An 18,713-nucleotide genomic window follows, 5' to 3' on the forward strand; every position below is an offset into this window, starting at 1 on the left:
TTTTTGTATATTTTGAAACACACTTTAAGTGTTTTTAGTATCCCCTTTAAAAACAAGTACATACATGCAATAAACCACATTTGCAATAACAAAATGAGAAGTTTAGTTATATTTCCTTTTATGTCAGATTATCTGGATCTCGTTAGTTTGACTGATTTTATCTACGGTGGAATAAATGTCAGTCAGAAACGCTGGGAAAGGTTGACGGAGCTCTTTGAAAGTGTTCGTGTGAACTCCGGCTTGGATGAACTGTTTTACTCCAGCGTCTCCTGTGTGTCTCCTCAGGGAGACGTGGGGCCTCTGGGGGAGAAAGGAGACAAGGTTTGGGCTTTTCCATAACTAATAAAGTCTGGTGGGGTTTGTTTTCAGTTTTGAATTAAAAGATTTGGATAAAAATGTAAAACATATTAAAACATATGAAATAACATACTGTGTGTGAATTAACAGGAACAAAAACGCTGGCTATGTACGGAACCCCTAAAGGGACTAAGAGGTGAAAAAAAATTAAAGCAAAAGAAAAAAAAAAAATTATTTCTAAAACTTTGGGTGAGAAACTTTTTTTCCCCCTAAAACCTAAAGTAATTTTTTTTCTAAAAATTGAACAAAATAATGTTTATTTTTCTGGTTATTAACTGGTACACACTAGTTACTATTTAGTACAAGTTACTTTTTTTTTAATTTAAGTAAAAAAAAGTATGGTAACTAGCTGTTCCACTAGTTATCAAACAGTAACTCTGATTTTTTTCCTAAAATCTAGTTTTTTTTTTTTGTTTTTTTTTTTTTCAAAAAAATAGAAGTAAAATTATATATTTTTTCTAGTTATTAACAGGTAGAAACAGATAGTATTTTTTTCCTAAAATCAATGTTAAAGAAAAAATTTTCTTTTCTAGAAATTTAAGTAAAAACTGTTTTTTTTTTCTAGTTATTTACTGGTGCAGACCAGATAGTATTTGTTTTTCTAAAAATTAAGATGGTTATATTTTTTTTAAATTGAAGTAACATAATGTTTTTTTCTGATTATTGACTGGTACACACTAGTTACTATATATTACTAGCTACTATTTCTTTTCTAAAATGTCTGGTTACTAGCTGATCCACACCAGATAGTACCTGATTTTTTTTTTCTAAAAATTAAGGTTAAAGAAATCTACAAATTAAGGAATTAAGGTATTTTTTTGTTTCCTTTTTTCTAGTTATTACCTGGTGCAAACCAGATAGTAACTTTTTCAAATTCTAAGAATTTAAGTTTTTTTTTCTAAAGATTTAAGTTAAAAAATGTCTCTGCTATTAACATGTGTGCACCAGATGGTAATTGGTCCACATCAGAAAGTAACTGAATATTTTTTTCTAAAAATTAAGATTTTTTTTTTTCAAAACATTGAAGAAAAAAAAAAGTTTTTCTGAATATTGAAGTGAAAAAAATCTGGTTATTAATTGGTGCGAACCAGAAGGTTACTAATTTTTTTTCTAAAAATAAAGTTAAAACATTTTTTCTTCTAAAAATGTAAGTAATTGTTTTTTGGTTTTAACTGGTGTGTACCAGTACTTATTTACTACTTGTTTTTTCTAAAAAATTGAAGTAAAAAGTGTATTTTTTCCTGGTTATTAACCGGTGCGCATCAGTTACTATTTACTACTTGTTATTATTTTTTTTCTAAAAATTGAAGGTAAAAAAACGTCTTGTTACCAGTTGCTGAGAACCAGCTAGTAACCAGAATTCTTTTTTAACTTCAGTCTTTTGAAAACATTTTTTTTCCCTCGAGTGTCCCTTTAGGCGCCCCGTAGATTTGTGTGCTCCGTTGTTGTTTCGTGTTGTGATGAACCCCGCCTCCATCACACAGGGGGACACCGTGTTGGTCGGAGGTCCTGCTGGAGAAAAGGGCACCAAAGGAGAAACGGTTTGTAGATGTCGACATGCTTCATAACCTTCCTTATACATCGAGTTTGTTTAAACTGCATATCTGTATATTTTTACCATTTCTCTTTGATCATTCAGGGTGACCGAGGGCCAAAAGGTACACAGGGAGAAAAGGGGGTGAAAGGTCAAGAAGGCCCCCCAGGAGAGCAGGTAAATGTCACTGGAGATGAAGTGATTGTTTGGTCTGTGGAAGGAGAAGAAGTGGGAGTTGGAGACGGATGGCTCGGTTCATTGATTGTGTCACCAAATTGAGAGCTGTGTGTTTTTGACCTTGATAAATCCAGTGAAATTACGAACAATGTCAAGTAATGAGCATCTGCTGGCTGCTGTTCAAACCAGCGTATGGATTTGATATCAGGATAAAATGTTCCTCTCAGTGAGTGTGGAAAACAATATCCAGTTTGGATTATTTTGAAATGATTTGACTCCAGGGTCAGAGGGGAGAGCCTGGAGAAAAAGGATCCACTGGATTCCCAGGAGCCCGTGGGCCTGGTGGACAGAAGGCGAGTATCTGCGCTCATAGATGACTGTGTTTAAATCAATATGACAGCTAAAAATAATAATCCCGTCAGCAGTGATTCAGAGCTATAATAAGTGCAGTGATGTCTGTGTTGCAGGGAGAAGCGGGCGAAGCTGGAGTACCTGGTGAATCGGTGAGTGTTCTGACTCCATTTCAATGCATTCACCTGACAGCGGCCGCAGACAGTGATCATGTCTGTATTCTGAACCAGGGATTACCCGGGAAAAATGGTCAGCTCGGCCCAAGAGGGGAGAAAGGAGAAAGTGGGATCACTGGAATGAGAGGAATCAAGGTATTCTGCTGGTGTGCTCGTTCATTCTGGCTGACCTCAGCCCTTCAGTGGACCTCATGTGTGGACCTCAACAGTCACAGATGCTGGCAGAAACACATGCGACAAGCAGACGTTCCAATAAAACTTTTCATCTTTGAATTTATTTATATTCCTCAAAATGTATTTACTCAAACGGTATGAGCTCAAAAACAGTGTTTTTCTCGAGCACCACTAAAATTTGGGTCAAAAGTTGGATTTATCTAGTAATACACATGGGAATTAGTTACAAAGAAATGACATAATTTGGCAAACAAGTGGAAAAAATAGAATTTGGACTTAACTGTAGCAGGTTTATTTGGCACAGACGAGAGAACAGAAGTGAATCACAGCTAAAAGTCCACAAAGCTAAATCAGGGTCAGGCAGAGGTCAAACATGAGCATGAGGACATCAGAGAACAGAGTGGTTATGGTCCATGTGAGGGTCGGGGCAGGCGGCAAACAACCAGAGTCGATATTGAAGTCGTTTCTGCAAAGACAAATACTGGAAGGAAGGAAGGAAGGAAGGAAGGAACCAAGGAAGGAACCAAGGAAGGAACCAGAGTGAGATTTACTCACGAGGATACCAGTGATGGTTTGTTGCCGCCACAGAATCTGCTGTAAGTCGGCACACTCTCCCCATTTATTAGAGTTCCCTAGGTTACAAAAAAATTAGGCTTAAACAGTCGACAATAACTTCTCTTTCAGGCATGAGAATTTTCAGTCCGAGTTCCTGTAGGAATTCTTCTGAGTTTGATGCAAAACTCCCTTCAACTTTTCTCAGCAGAAAGCAGATTTAATTTATGCAGATCAAACAGAGTTTAGTTAAAGATTTTAGCAGCAGTTATCATAATAAAGTATCTACTTTTATCAGTGGAATACGAAGCAGAAGATCAGCTCAGGACGAGAACGCTCAGCGATGCAGGCAGAGTGGTACAAACAAGACTTCGCACCGAGCAGAGATCAGAGCTCTGAGTGAAGACTGCTGGGAGTGACAGCAGGGGCTGATGGGAAGTGTAGTGTGGAGACCCAGGAAGTGCTAGCACCAATAAAATGTGTGTTTTTAACACGTTCTTGTTGCATTTTTCTGATGATGGATGACATATTTAAAGAAAGTTAAGATTAAAACTGCATTTCTGAGTATTCCACTCCATTCTGATGCACTTATAGATCCATGAACGTCTTTGTTTTCCTCGGCTGAGCTGGAATCTGGCTCCAAACTATCTCAGATATTATCTATTATTGTTGCAGTACTAATGTTGGGTCGGGGTTGTGAGGAGTTGTAAGCTAGCCAGAGAGTGTAAACAGAGAGCTCTCAGTTATTGGTGACAGAAGAGGTGACTTTCGGATGAACTCCTGCTGCTCCGCAGAAATTATGTCATAGAAAATAACACTGGATTTCAATCTTAGATCACTGAGGACGCTTTGAAAATACATCAAAGGATGATCAGAGATGGACTTAAATTATGAAGAAATTAAGAAGAATCGAAACTGAATCCTGGTCCAGTTGGTTGATAACAAAAACTCATATGAACAGAAAACAAAACCAAAATAAACCAAACTAAAAGGCACCGATCTTCACAAGCGACACATCCAGACAATAAAAACCAGAACAGATTGTAGATGCAACAGAAAACATTATTTCATTGAAGTAAAAGTCATAAATGTTTAGGGAAAAACAACAAAGTAAATCATTTTGAATATACAACCTAAATGTAAACCAATTCAAACAAAGAATTCCTTGTATGAAACAGTTCAACGAAAACAAACTGTTTTTAACTCTTTTTGATTAGAATTTTGAAGCAAAATACAAAAAGGTCAAACTTAGAAAAATAAGAGCACAAATGGAAGAAAGTGTCAGGTTGAGTGAAGATGATTGTCAGATGTAATGCAGCTTGTCTGGTTGAGTTTGTCATTCCGTTCTTCTGCAGACGGGAAGCTTCTAATGTGTTTGTGACACACAGAGTATGTTTCTAGAAGCCTCTGTTCTGCACAACATTCCTGTTCCAGCTCTGGTCCTGCCTGTGAGAAGAGGAAGTGTCCTGAATGTGTCAATCTCTGCGTGACGAGCAGCAGCGCCGCGCTGTGCTCTCATTTAGCGCTCCTGTGGGAACGGAAGGGATCGCCACCAAGTCGTGTCACACTGTTTAGGGACACGCACACACAGCTTTCCCTCCGAACGACTTCTGAGGCGGAATGGTGTCATGGCCGTTGACCAAATGACTGCTGATTTCAGCAGGTTGGGTTACAGCTCAGCTGAACTTGGGAACGCACCTGTGTGGTTATCGGAACGGGCCGTACGGTTGGATACGGGCCGTCTGCAGGTGAAAAACAGCCAGTTCTGTCTATGTAGTGCAGAGGTGTCAATCACACAAGGGGCCAAAATCCCAAACACACCTCAGGTCACAGGCCAAACAGGATAAACATTTATTGAACACAATAAAACTACATTTTAATACTTTAAAACCATAACTTTTTAACATAATTATGAACTAGATATATAACATTATCTCTGATAATGCTAGTGTGAATGCTGTAGATGCTAGTGCTGATAGCTGAAGATGCTAAAATTGATAGCTAAAACGCTGAAGCTGATAGCTGAAAATGCTCAAATTGATAGCTTAAAATGCTGAAGGTAATAGCTAAAAACACTGAAGCTGATAGCTGAAAATGCTGAAGTTAATAGCTGAAAGGCTGAAGTTAATAGCTGAAAACACTAAAGCTAACAGCTGAAAATGCTGAAGTTAATAGCTAAAAATAGCTAAAGGTAATAGCTGAAAATGCTAAAATTGATAGTTTAAAATGCTGAAGGTAATAGCTGAAAACGCTGAAGTTGATAGCTGAAAACGCTGAAGTTGATAGCTGAAAGTGCTGAAGCTAATAACTGAAAGGCTGAAGAAAATAGCTAAAAAGGCTAAAGTTAATAGCTGAAAACGCAGGAGCTGATAGCTGAAAATGCTGAAGTTAATAGCTGAAAATGCTGAAGGTATTAGTTGAAAATCTTGAAGCTGATAGCTGAAAATGCTGAGGTTAATAGCTGAAAACTCTGAAGCTAATAACTGAAAGGCTAAAGCAAATAGCTAAAAATGCTGAAGTTGATAGCTGAAAACGCTGAAGCTGATAGCTGAAAATGCTGAAGTTAATAGCTGAAAACGCTGAAACTAATAGCCAGCTAAAATATTAGCTAAATGGCAAATTAGCCTATAAGACTTTAAAAAAACATGGTTAGCCCAAACAGCTAACATGTAGCTGAAATATTAGCTAAACTCCAAAATAGCCTAAAAAATCTTAGTAAATGCCAAAATAGGCCAAAAAGCTAGCAGAATGCCAATTTTTAAACTTTAAAAATGTAACTTCTTAACATGATTACGAATAATAAAAAAGCAGGATTATTATTCCAGAATAAAATCAACTTTCAATATTTTACTCTCCATAAAAATATATTTTGTCAAAATTATACAAGTGAGAAATAAGCGCAATATAACATCGGGTCATTAATAACAATAAAATACAATGATCTGGACTGCCGGATAGAGTTACCCGGAGGGCCAGATCCGGCCCCCGGGCCGTGACTTTGACTTGTGATGTACTGTCTATGCTCACACCTCATAACCAGAGCGTGGCCTAAGGACTCCACACATCCTTATGTCCGTCACAAGTACGTATACATTTCTCGACACACGAACCATGATGATGGTATGTTCCATTTCCATGGCGTTCCTTAAGGTGACACACCTGCACCCCTTTGAGTTGAGGCCTAAGCTTTGGTTGTTTCCATGTTGCCTTCAGGCTGTTGGACCAAACACACATCTGTTTGGTTTCTTTCCTGCTGCTGCTGGAAATTTGCCTTTTGTAGTTGATTGAAGACTTTGACCTCTGATTTGATGAAAAACTAGACAGTTTTTTTTCCTTGAATGATTTGATGCATTTTCTTCCTCATTAGCTCCTCACAAGTCATTTTTTGTCTGTAAGTGATGATCATTTGCGTTTCCAGGGTGACCGCGGACCCAAAGGGGCTTGTGGAAGCGACGGCCCCAAAGGAGACAAGGTGAGCTCGTTAGACGGAAATTAAAGGTGGAAGGGATGCTGTTTGGTGATGATTTAACCGTGGGAGCATCAGCCTGTTTTTATCCGTCGCTTTAATGTGCACATATTAAAATAATTGAGTGGGTATGTGTTGCACTCAGGGGGATGCTGGCATACACGGCCGATCGGGTCTACCGGGAAGAAAAGGTGAACAGGTAAGATTGTTATCAGCAGGAAATCATGAGCTGTAACGCATGAATGTATCTGCTGTTAGATATTTACTTATTTTTTTGTTTTTAGGGAGATCTTGGACCCCCTGGGGCCCCTGGAATCCCAGGAAAGGAGGGCATAGTTGGCCCCAAGGTGCTTTTATTTATTTTTCTTTCATTTCCTATTTTGATTGGACCAATTAAAAGAGCTGCAACTCTTTTCTTTTTTCTTTTTGCGACAGGGTGACCGTGGATTTGATGGAGTCCCTGGACCCAAAGGAGGACAAGGAGACAAGGGTGAACGGGTGTGTGTTTACTTTCAGAGTCAGACATGCAAATATAACAACAACAGCACAATCACTCTGTCTAATCTCCATATTCAAACGTCAGCAGCATCAATCATCCCGTAGAACCGCTCTTATCTCTTCTGTACTCAGGGACCACCTGGTGTTCCTGGTGCTCCAGGTCCCAGAGGGGTGGACGGGCCTTCCGGCTTGACTGGCCCACAAGGACCAGCTGGTGCTAAAGGCCCAGAGGGGCTGCAGGGACAAAAGGTGACTTTGTTTACTTTAATTTTGCACCTTTTCCCTGCACAGCTTCTAAAGTGGAAGATTAATGACATATAGACACATTCTTGTTGCACCGATATCAACACCTGTTATGACTACAACAGATCCAGAACAAAAGGACAGTAGAAAAGGATTGTTCACATCCTCTCCTGCTCCAAACAGCAGCAGTCGGTTCTGTAAGCGGCGAGGTGGCAACAAGCCAAAGAGGCAACGATAAAGTATTTGACAGTTTTGACATTAGGAGTGTTATGTAACACTGATATAAAAAGATTACAGTCCCCGTGTCGCTCCTCTTTGTTGTTTCCTTTCTTCTTTTCTGGGCCCTTTTTGTTGCCGCCTTGCTTCAAGATGATTGACAGTTTGATAGGACTCTGGGTTGACTGCTTTGTCATCTGGATGATAAAGACACTGGTGATACGGTTTGGGGCAACATCAAGTATCGGCACTGGATGCACCCTTTCTCCGACTGGGGGGTGTAGAATTATTTTTAGTGATATGAGGCTGTTTTTACAAAACTCAAGTAATCAAAAAAACAACTAAATGGATCCCGGACGAGCCCCTAATATATGTTACATCCCTTTTTGGTCTATATCATGGGTCTGAAACCTGCAGCTCCAGATCCACATGTGGATCTTTAATCTCTCCATGGTGGATCCTCGGCCAAACATAAAATAAGTCATGGAGACCGTCTGAGTCAGCAGCTCCCCCGAACCAAAACTACCTAAAGAAAACAAATAAACAAAGCCTGTAAACTAAGACTACCAAACCCAAACTAAAATAACTAAACCCAGCAGTGTAAGACTGCTGAGGACAAAGAGGGGAAAATAAAAAAAGAAAAAAAAATCAAAAAATAATGTAGCAATTTTTTTAAGTTCGGATTACTTAATTAGCATTTATTTAATCTCTATTAGTTAATTTATAAATTAACAGCTGAGGTTCACATAGATGGTAAACTATGTAGGTTTTTACATCCTGTTGATCTGAAGACATCTAGTTTGATCAACTCAACCTCCAGAATGAACAGATTTTATATGGAAAGAAAAACTTTGGTAAAAAGTTTGATTTTTTTTAAGACTTAAAAGCACATATTATCTTATGCTGCACAACATTGGTTACTAGCTGCACTGAGATGATCCTGTTTGGCACAGAGCATCTTTTATTTTAAAAAATAAGTTATTTGAGCTTCTGTCAAATGTAAAAAAAAAAAGAAAACAAATAAACAAAGCCCCAAAATCAAGACTACCAAGGTCCAACCCCAAACTAAAATAACTAAACCCTACAGTGTAAGACTGCTGAGGACAAAGAGGGGAAAAATAATATTTTGAGAGATGCTCTGTTCTTTTATATTTTTGCTTTTGTTTGTGCAAAAACTAGACATAATTCATATTTATTATTTAAAACAAAAGAAGGTCATGGATGCAAATTTCATAAAGGCTAAAGTAAGACTATGCGGCTCCTTCTAGGTGTGGATCGGTAGAAGTTGAGCCCAAATTGCTATTTTCCTGTTAAAGGTTGCCTAAAAATGAACTAAGAAACAAAAACACACAAAAAGATTGTCTCTATAAAAAATATAACATATTTATCTACAAGAAATCAATCAAACAAAAACTGAAATGTGGAGCAAAAGGCTTCGGGGTGAACCAAGGCCAAAACAGGAAGAAGAATGACACACACTAACCTCCCTGGACCAACATAAACTGGAGAAAACATTTATTGAAGAAAAAATAAGCCTCACTTAAAAACATAACCAATACCAAACTGCACTACACAGAAATACTACAAGAAACCTACAAAGTGTAACACAAACCACATAACAGGTGAAGCGCGCCACGCTCCCTTCTCATGGCCTGGAGGTCCACATGGTGCTTTTAAAGACTCCCTCCATCAGCTGTGGACCAATGGGAGCCACACCTGAAAGAAATCAACACAGACAGAAACACAAAGATCCAAAAACACCCAGAAGTCCCACTCTGACAGAAATAAAGTGCACAGAACAAAGAAAAAATACAAAACCAAATACGACCACAGCTGTAGCATACGGACGGTGTTTTCAAATGGAAGCATGTTGTAAACTGTCATGTTGTTTCTCCCTGTGTCAGGGGGAGAGGGGTCCAATCGGTCCTGCCATGGTTGGTCCACGTGGAATCCCAGGGATACCCGGGGAGCGAGGAGAGCCTGTCAGTACAGCAGCATCTTCACTTATTTAAAGACACTTTTCAACACATTCTTCAACTAAATGTATTTTTTTTAAGTCTGCCCATGACCTTAATGCCTGTCCACTCTGCAGGGAGAGATGGGGCCAGATGGAGTGAAAGGAGACAGAGGAGAGCCAGGCATGACGGTCAGCGCCGATCCGTACCGCAGGGCCTCCACGCATACAGCTGATTAGACGATTGTTGTGATGCTGTTTGTTTTGGATTCAGGAGGACGAGGTCAGAGAGTATGTTCGCTCGGAGATGAATCAGCACTGCGGTGAGTCTCATACCACCTAGATCACACGTGTCAAAGTCAAGGCCCGGGGGCCGGATCCGGCCCTCCAGATCATTTTATTTTATTGTTATTAATGTCCTGATGTTATCTTGTGCTCATTTCTAGCTTGAATAATTTTGACAAAATATATTTTTATGGAGAGTAAAATATTGAAAGTTATTTAAGGTTTAAGTTGATTTATTCTGGAATAATATTCCTGCCTTTTTATTATTCAGAATTATGTTAAAAAGTTATAGTTTTAAAGTTTTAAAAATTATCATTCTGTTAGCTTTTTGGACTATTTTGGCATTTACTGAGATTATTTTAGGTTATTTTGAAGTTTAGCTAGTATTTCAGCCTCATGCTAGCTGTTTTGGCGAATTTACACTTTTTTCAGATTCTAAGGCTATTTTGAAGTTTAGAAAATTTTTCGGCTACATACTAGCCGTTTTGGCTATCCTACTTTTTTTTTGGTTTGTTTTTTAGGCTACTTTGGAATTTTGTTAATATTTTAGCTGGCTTTCAGCTCCAACGTTTTCAGCTTTCAATTTTAGTGGTTTCAGCCATCAACTTCAGCGTTTTCAGCTATCAGCTTCAGTAATTTAAGCTATTAGCTTCAGAGTTTTCAGCTATCAGCTTTAGCGTTTTCAGTTATCAACTTCAATGTTTTCAGCTTTAGGGATTTGAGTCATGAACTTCAGCATTTTTAGCAATCAGCTTCAGTGATTTCAGCTATCAACGTCAGCGTTTTCAGCAACCAGCTCCAACGTTTTCAGCTTTCAATTTAGTTATTTCAGCAATCAACTTCAGCATTTTCACCTATCAGCTTCAGTAATTTCAGCTATTAGCTTCAGAGTTTTCAGTTATCAGCTTTAATGTTTTCAGCTTTCAGCTTTAGTAATTTCAGCTATCAGCTTTAGCGTCTTCAGCTTCAGCGTTTTCAGCTTTAGTAATTTCAGCTATCAGCTTTTAAGTTTTTAGCTATCAATTTCAGCATCTTCAGCAGCCAAATTCATCCTACAGTATTCACACTAGCGTTATAGCAGATAATGTTATATATCTAGGTTATAATTATGTTAAAAAGTTACGGTTTTAAAGTTTTAAAGATGTAGTTTTAGAGTGTTCAATGAAAGTTTATCCTGTTCGGTCCGTGACCTAAGGTGTGTTTTGGATTTTGCTCCCTGTGCGATTGACTTTGACACCTCTGGCGTCGATGGCTCTTTTTTTTTGTCGTTCTGGCGTTCACGTTTATGGAAGTATTGTTGAAGAAATTCACTGACTGATCATTTTCTGTTTTTCTTTTCTCGGCCGTGCGTCTTCTCCTCAGCGTGTGGAGGTAAGTGAACCATCCGAGTGCAGCAGAAAGACTTCATGGTGGACAGAAGGAGTGTTACTGAGCATGAGTCACCGTGTTGTAGCACACACACCATTTGACACTGCGCAGGGTGCAGCAAGAGTCATTTGTAAACACAGCAGTACATTATCCCGTCTTTTCACTTCATTTGATTCAAAATTCCAGTCATGTGCAGAAAAATAGTCATTTCTTTTTCTTTTAGCCTATTTGAACAACTGATAAATGACATCGATTCATTTGCTTTGTCAGAGCTTTCATATTTTTTAACAAATAAATCAAAGTCAATAAAGTGTCTTCATCACAAAATGATCAAGTTTCCCCAAACTTGAATGATTCAGTGAACTTTCTGAGATGTGAGCACAGGGCCACGTAAGCGTCATGAAGCAGCAGCTCCATCAGAATGACACAATCACACGGAGGCTCCGCTAATGAATATGTAGTTTTGTCATTTTAGACAAACTGCATTTTCACTCATATTCAAATAATGTGTTGTTCTTCACACAATGATTTCTGTTTTTCTTGATTAACAACCAAACACTGGAGTTGGTTTGGGTTCACCTGTCATGTCGGCGTGGAGGGAAACTCAAATCAAAAGCTTTGACTTGAGTCTGGAAAGGATCAAAGTTTCAGGGTTGGTCCATGATGGTCATTCTGGTGGTCCATGATGGTCATTCTGGTAATCCACGATGGTCATTCTGGTGGTCCATGATGGTCATTCTGGTGGTCCATGATGGTCATTCTGGTGGTCCACGATGGTCATTCTGGTGATCCATGATGGTCATTCTGGTGGTCCATGATGGTCATTCTGGTGGACCACGATGGTCATTCTGGTGGTCCACGATGGTCATTCTGGTGGTCCATGATGGTCATTCTGGCTGAAACTGAATGAATCCTTTGAACTGCGTCTGATTAGGTTCAGGCAGTTTTTTCTGGTGTTTCTGGGGAAATTATAATGAGAGATTTGATTACATTTTTATTTGTTTACTATACTAAAGATTCATTTACCTGAAAGTTTGTAGAATGTTTGGAATTTTAAAATATTTCTTGCATAAATATAACAAAAACATCAAATTAACTGAATTCTAACATATTAATTCCAATTATCTTTTGATCTCTTGTAAAAGGGTTGTTTTTAAATTAGGATTACATTTTAAAAACCTGTTGTTTTCCTTGACATAGTTTCTGCAGTGCGGTTCATTAGAAAGTTGCCTCTGAGTTGTGGAGCAACTCCACCCCCCTTCCCGTCAGAGCAGGACGCTTGTGGCCCGCCCATTGAACTTCCTGCCACAAAAATGATCTTTTTCAAACATAATTTATTAACAAAAATAATAAATTAAAACTAATAATGATATCAGCTATTCATGAACACTCATCAAATTTTATGCTAAAACAAAATCATAATTTATTTTTAAGAGTTTTAAATGAGGATAACAATCACATTTGGTCAAAAATGTTCAATATCTCTAAAGATATTAAAGCTAAAGTCACTAAACTTTCTCACATGACTAATTATCACTTATATGACAAGAAAATAGTATTTTTTTCCTACTTTATATTTGCTTTATTTTTACTTGTTTATTAAAACCTCTTCACAGAAGTGTTTTATTTAAGTTTTTAATAATGAATGAATGAATAAAATTGTTTATTTCAAGCAATCAATAATAATGCATGAAAAAAATAACATCACATTGAATTACATCTAGATCCACTGAAAGGGAGTAGAAGGAAGTGAACTTATATAATCCCACCACGACTCGACCATTTTCTCTACATGAATTATTAATATCCGGTTCAGGATTTAAAATCACATATTTATACTCCACAATAATACATTCAGGTTATAAAGAATCCTTAATATCAATGATGCAATCACATTTCAAAACATCCACAGAAAAATCATTTATATTAATAACAATAATCTAAATATTCTCATTAAAAGACAATTTGTGCAAAGAATTATTGCAATAATACAAAAAGTAATAAGTTGAGAAGAAAAAAAGGTCAGTAATGTAATAATAAAAGAAGGTTAATTTAATATAAATAAGGCAAAGCACAAATCTGTTCATTTTGTTCATGTTTTATACTAAAGTGTCGGATCGGGACTCGGTATCGGCAAATCCACAAAATGGACTGAGTCGGACTTGGGTCATCCCTAGTTAATACGTTAGCTTTTATTAGCTATGATGCTAGCATCATTTTACCACTCTTAGACACGGGTCCCCTTTGGTCCTCCAAACTTCAATGTTGTGCCAACATTTGCATCCCCTGCCAGAATTTACATCCCCTCTTGGATTATCGTTGATTCGTTTTCTACACTCATATTTCAGTCAGCCGTCGGCCGTCACATGCAGAGAAAAGTCCTCAACCACAGAAAGTTCTGTGATGAAACCATAACTATTATCACTGTATACATATCGCACTATATCGCACTATACAGTCAATGAGTGAAACTGCATCACTTTCCATTATTGTAGACGCAGTTAAGCCTCTCTTAGCCCCGCCCCTTTTTTTACAATATTCAAATCTAGAGTGTTTTCAGCCTCCAACTGTCCTGTTGTGTTAAAGACTTTAAACAAATGTTGATGTTTCAGATCATATTTATGCAGCATTTTGAAAAAAACAAATTCTTAAATGTTCACAAACTTTCAACAGTAGAATTCCTCCCAGTATTTCCCATCATTCAGTGTTTCTGATTCCTGTCCTTCCCCCTGTGTAACACGTTTCTGCTCTTCTTGCTCTCTGAACCTCCTTCCTGTTCTGGCGCCCGCCGCTGCTGTCCTTCCTATCCGGCTCTCTCAGGTTTAGGCCCAGAAACTCGGTCCAAGCCCACAGTCAGGGCTCGGTCTCCAGCAGAGCAGCAGCTGGTACTGAAGGGGGAGACGGGTGAGTGTTTCCCTGAAGCTCTGCAGTCCGTTTGTGTCTGTGTTCTCTCACGGGCGGGGTTACTTCTGGAGATCTCTGAGCATCGGGTGGTTTTCTCCGCAGGAAAACAGAGAACTCCATTAGTGCCCTGTTGAATTCTTGAGTCTGTCCCTCATTGTTACAGCGAGAGGGAGGGGCCACCATTCAGCTGTTTGTGTCTGAATTATGATCTCATATTTTAAAATAATCCTAAAGATAATTTAACTAATTCAATGTGTTTTAAAATGTCATTAATAGTAGTTGAAGCAGTAAGTTTTGCTCTAAGTCTTCTCGTGTTTATGGCTGCTTCTGTCCGTCATTTCTGTTTTTATAAAAACTTATTTTCACACAAGGATTTTATAAATGAAGTTAGACTTTAAATTCACTGATAGATGTTTCATGATTGGGAAAAAAACTTAAAATATCATGTAAATGGTTCTATTCTTTAGGCTTAATTAAGCATACCTGACAGTTTTACAGTTAATCAGAAAATATTCAACATTTTACTGTTTCTAAGGTTTTAAAGGCCTCCGATGACCAGTTTTTTTATTTTAGCAAAACGTTCCCAATAGTGTTTTCATTTTTATGACATTTTTAACCAAAATCCCACAACCTAAATGTCTTAAAAATACTTTTATTTATTGATCTGAAGCTTCTGTTTCCAAAATCTCCTCTGAGGGGGCGTGGCTTGTGCCACCGCCATCTGATTATGATAAATATTGATTGTGTGTATTGCCCCCCAAGGTATGGAGCCCCTAAAGGGACAAAAAATTCTGGTTACTAAATGATGCACACCAGATAGTAAATGATGCCTACCAGATAGTAAATGATGCGCACCAGTTACCATCTGGTGAGCATCAGTTTGTAACTAATAATTTTATTTTTTAGTATTTTGATTTTTACTTTTTTTTTATTCAATTTTTAGAATTGTTTTAATGTAAAAATTGAAGTTAAAAAAACATTTCTGGACAGTAACTGATGCGCACCAGATAATAACTAGATTTTTTTTTTTTTGCTTAAATTTTTAGAAAAAAAAAATCAGTTACTACCTGATGTGCACCAGTTTTTAACCAGAACTTTTTTTTTCTAAAAATTGAAGTAGAAAAAACAAACAAAAAAATGGATAATAACTGGTGTGCACCAGTTAAAAAACAGGATTTTTTTTTTTTTTTTTTTACTAAATTTCCTTACAGAGCTCCTATATATTTCTATTTTATTTTATTTTTTTACTTCAGTGTCTCATAGGTACCAAGTACCAAGGCAATAAGCAGCAGAAAAAAGAACTTTTTGGGTGACTTTAAAAGGAGAAATACTCGGAAACACAAAAACAAAATGATTTCTTATGACATTTGTTCTCTTTCATAAGAAAATGCCACAAATACAAGTTAAAAACTAAACAAAGGTTTTTCATCAGAGGGGGAATTTTAGTGTTCATATGTCTCAAATACTTCTGTTTAATTTCAAATTGTTTCAACTAAACAGAACAAATTTGTAAATTTATGAACATAACCTTTTTTTTTTTTTTTTTTTTTTACAACACAAGAAGAAAAACTTGTGTTTTTTAAGTATTCTGTCATTATGTATTACTTGATGAAACATTTGCGATTTACACCTGCCTCTTTATATTCTGTTTCGTGGTCTAAACCCTTTCAGAGAGCAGGATGTTCGTGTTTTTAGGTGAACGAACTGATTTGCTAAGTTCTGTCCCAGCTGGTGATCACGGCGTTTGTTCTCACCAACAAAGAAAAGCACTTTAGGAATAATCTGCATTATAACGATCCAGTGTGGAGGACTGACGTGCTGCAGCAGCCATCAAGAAAAGGTTTATCCTTCATTTACGCATCACTTTAGTGGAAGAAATACCAGGATGTGTTTTTGATCCACATTTCCTGTTTGAACTGGATTCTTGGGGTTCTGTCACTGATGTACCTTAACTATTTACCACATTTGCTCCAGCTGCAGGGAAACGTAACAGGTGACAGGGACTCGGTCACACGACGATTCGCTTCACTGTCTGTCGTTTTCTGGCACGGTGGCTGTGAACGGTAAAGACGACGCTGCAGCTCTCCAGTCCTCAGCTTTTGAAAACCCAAAAACAAAACGGGATTTGGTTTATTTCTGACAGTGTTCTGTTCCTTTTAGGGATGTGAAAGTTAATCGAAACAGAATTAACGTGTTTGTATTTGTTAACACTCTCAGCTGTGACATCAGCGTAATAAAACATCAATTGGTAAACAGAACTTTTTTTCTTTTAATTCAGTTTTTAGAAGAAAAAAAAGAAAAAAAGATACTATCTGCTGTGCGCCAGTTACTAACCAGATTTTTTTTTTTTCACTATCATTTTTAGAAAAAACCAGTTCTGGTTAGTAACCGGAACTTGTTTTTATTCTTCATTTTTTTACAAAGTATTTTTAGGAAGATCCTTTTTTTTTTATTACATTTTTTTTTTTGTTCCTTTGGGGGCTCCGTACAAAGAGAATAAGCAGCGAAGAAATACCTTTTTTTGTGTTTTTTCTTTTATTTTGGGGTAGTTAAAGAGTAAATTAGTTATTTTTTATCAATTTACCAGATGTGTGTTTCTTATGAACCAAAGGATTAAATCAGATTCCCATTCATAACCTTGAGGGGGAACGTCTCCCTGCTGTGGCTGGATGGTTTTCACGACGCTCTCCGCTCGGCGCATGAATAACAGCCCAGAGGTTTGAGGGTTTCATCACATCCAGACCTTTGACCTCTGCGCTGCTGCCTCCATCTCAGGCCGCGAGCTCCATGTAGTGATGAACACCCATGACCCGGACTATGAGCACATCTACTCCATCGAGGCCCTGGACGACCCCGCCGACGAGCTGCTCTACCTCTCCACACAGCCAGGAAACCAGACCGGAGGTGCAGATCATTGTCCTTTATGAAGTTCAGAAATGTGTTTAGCATTTAGTGTGAGGAAAATGTTTATTAGAGTTTATGTTTTCTGTATTTAGAATATTTAAGCCCGACTTATTGGCCTAGTGTAGTGTTCAGCCTAATTAAGATTGTGGGTTTAAATCTACGACCAGGTCATACCTACGTTCTTAAAGTATGATCAGCATTAAGGTTTGGATTCTGGGCGTTAAATCACCAAATCATTCCTGTGACCGCAGAGCACTAAACCCCACCCACACGACGCCCAGGTGTCTGGGGCTTCAACAAACCTCTTGTTTTTCCAATTTACTCATAACTGAAGGCAGTAGTTTCATCAAATCAAATTAAATTTTTTTCTCAAATGTTTACTCTTTCGATTTCCTGATTCTCGGACGGATTTCAGAGGCAAGAGACATTTGAGTTTGGAGTTATTTTGTTATCCTGAACTTTTAATGAATCCTCCAAAGAATTAAAGATGAATCAGGGAGTATTCAGACTGGACACATTCGGTCCGCTTAAAGACCCGAGTTTGATAATCCAGAGCAAAATTTCTGTCTGAAAACGCACAAACGAGTCCTGGTCCCGGACCAGGAACTTTCATGTCAGAATAGATAAAGAAAAAACCTAGAACAAGATTCACTTCAACATTTTACACTTAGCTTCTCCCACCTGTAGGTGGCAGACATGAGCCAGTGCACAGTTGTGAAAGAAGAAGAAGTAGCCCCTCCCTGCTTATCCAGTGTGAAGAACACATGTCAATGACCTCAATGATGTTCATGGTTCTTGTTTCATTCGGCTCATGCTTGTGTGTTTGTGTGTACAGCAGCAGATCAGGATGATGGAAAAGATTCAGAGAAAACAGTCAGAACCAAAGCGAGTAAATCAGCAAGTGCTGACATTCAGCCGGTAGCAGCAGCCGGTGGTGAGAAAGTCAAGAACAGATCAGTCAGGTCCAAGAGGAGGGTAAAAGAGGAAGGTAAAGCGTGATCGTGATCGTGTCCTGCTTGGTGATTAGATACGGGTAACGGGGTAACTGGCTTCTATTCCGTCTGTTTAGCTCTCTGCATGACCCAGGGTGCACTGCTAATGCATAAAGGTTGTTTTTTAATAAAGGAAAAGCAAATGCAAACTTAGAGGACGTAGATATTCTGTCTTATATTCTGGCTTTGCATGAAAATTGAGAAAAGCGGCTGAACGGTTCCGGGTCTCTTTTTGCATCTCGTCTCTTCCTGCTGCTCTGCCTCCACTCTGTCCAGCTTCTCTCTACGGAGTGATCTTTGAGTCACAGTTCAGTTCCAAACAAAATATAAAGTGTAACGAATTAAAACTCATAATTTGCAAATTAATATGTGTATTATTTGCTTTGAAAAAATGTGTTCGTGAGTGCAAACTTTTTTTATTTCAAAAAATATTTTGCATTTTTTAAACTTTTTTTTGCTTTCAAAAAAACTTTTTTGCGATTGCAAACTTTTTTTATTTTCAAAAATATCTTTTTTTTTAACTTCATTGTTTTCAAAAAAAACTTTTTTGCCTTTGCAAAAA

At 37.8% G+C, this 18,713-nt stretch overlaps 1 protein-coding gene across 1 annotated transcript in view; it reads left to right on the top strand.

Moving 5' to 3' along the window:
- col7a1 (collagen, type VII, alpha 1) overlaps positions 1 to 18,713 on the top strand; it is a gene marked incomplete in the record, with an annotated part of 105,683 nt that overhangs the window by 83,478 nt on the left and 3,492 nt on the right. Inside the window, 18 exon segments of the mRNA XM_036212052.1 lie at positions 286 to 321; positions 1,842 to 1,898; positions 1,997 to 2,068; positions 2,350 to 2,421; positions 2,536 to 2,571; positions 2,650 to 2,730; positions 6,740 to 6,793; positions 6,933 to 6,986; positions 7,072 to 7,134; positions 7,223 to 7,285; positions 7,418 to 7,534; positions 9,649 to 9,726; positions 9,837 to 9,890; positions 9,973 to 10,021; positions 11,346 to 11,354; positions 14,172 to 14,255; positions 17,031 to 17,159; positions 17,995 to 18,147. Coding sequence (XP_036067945.1) covers positions 286 to 321; positions 1,842 to 1,898; positions 1,997 to 2,068; positions 2,350 to 2,421; positions 2,536 to 2,571; positions 2,650 to 2,730; positions 6,740 to 6,793; positions 6,933 to 6,986; positions 7,072 to 7,134; positions 7,223 to 7,285; positions 7,418 to 7,534; positions 9,649 to 9,726; positions 9,837 to 9,890; positions 9,973 to 10,021; positions 11,346 to 11,354; positions 14,172 to 14,255; positions 17,031 to 17,159; positions 17,995 to 18,147 — 1,261 coding nt within the window.

This window comes from Oryzias melastigma, linkage group LG5, assembly GCF_002922805.2.
Source record: "Oryzias melastigma strain HK-1 linkage group LG5, ASM292280v2, whole genome shotgun sequence".
NCBI lineage: Eukaryota > Metazoa > Chordata > Actinopteri > Beloniformes > Adrianichthyidae > Oryzias > Oryzias melastigma.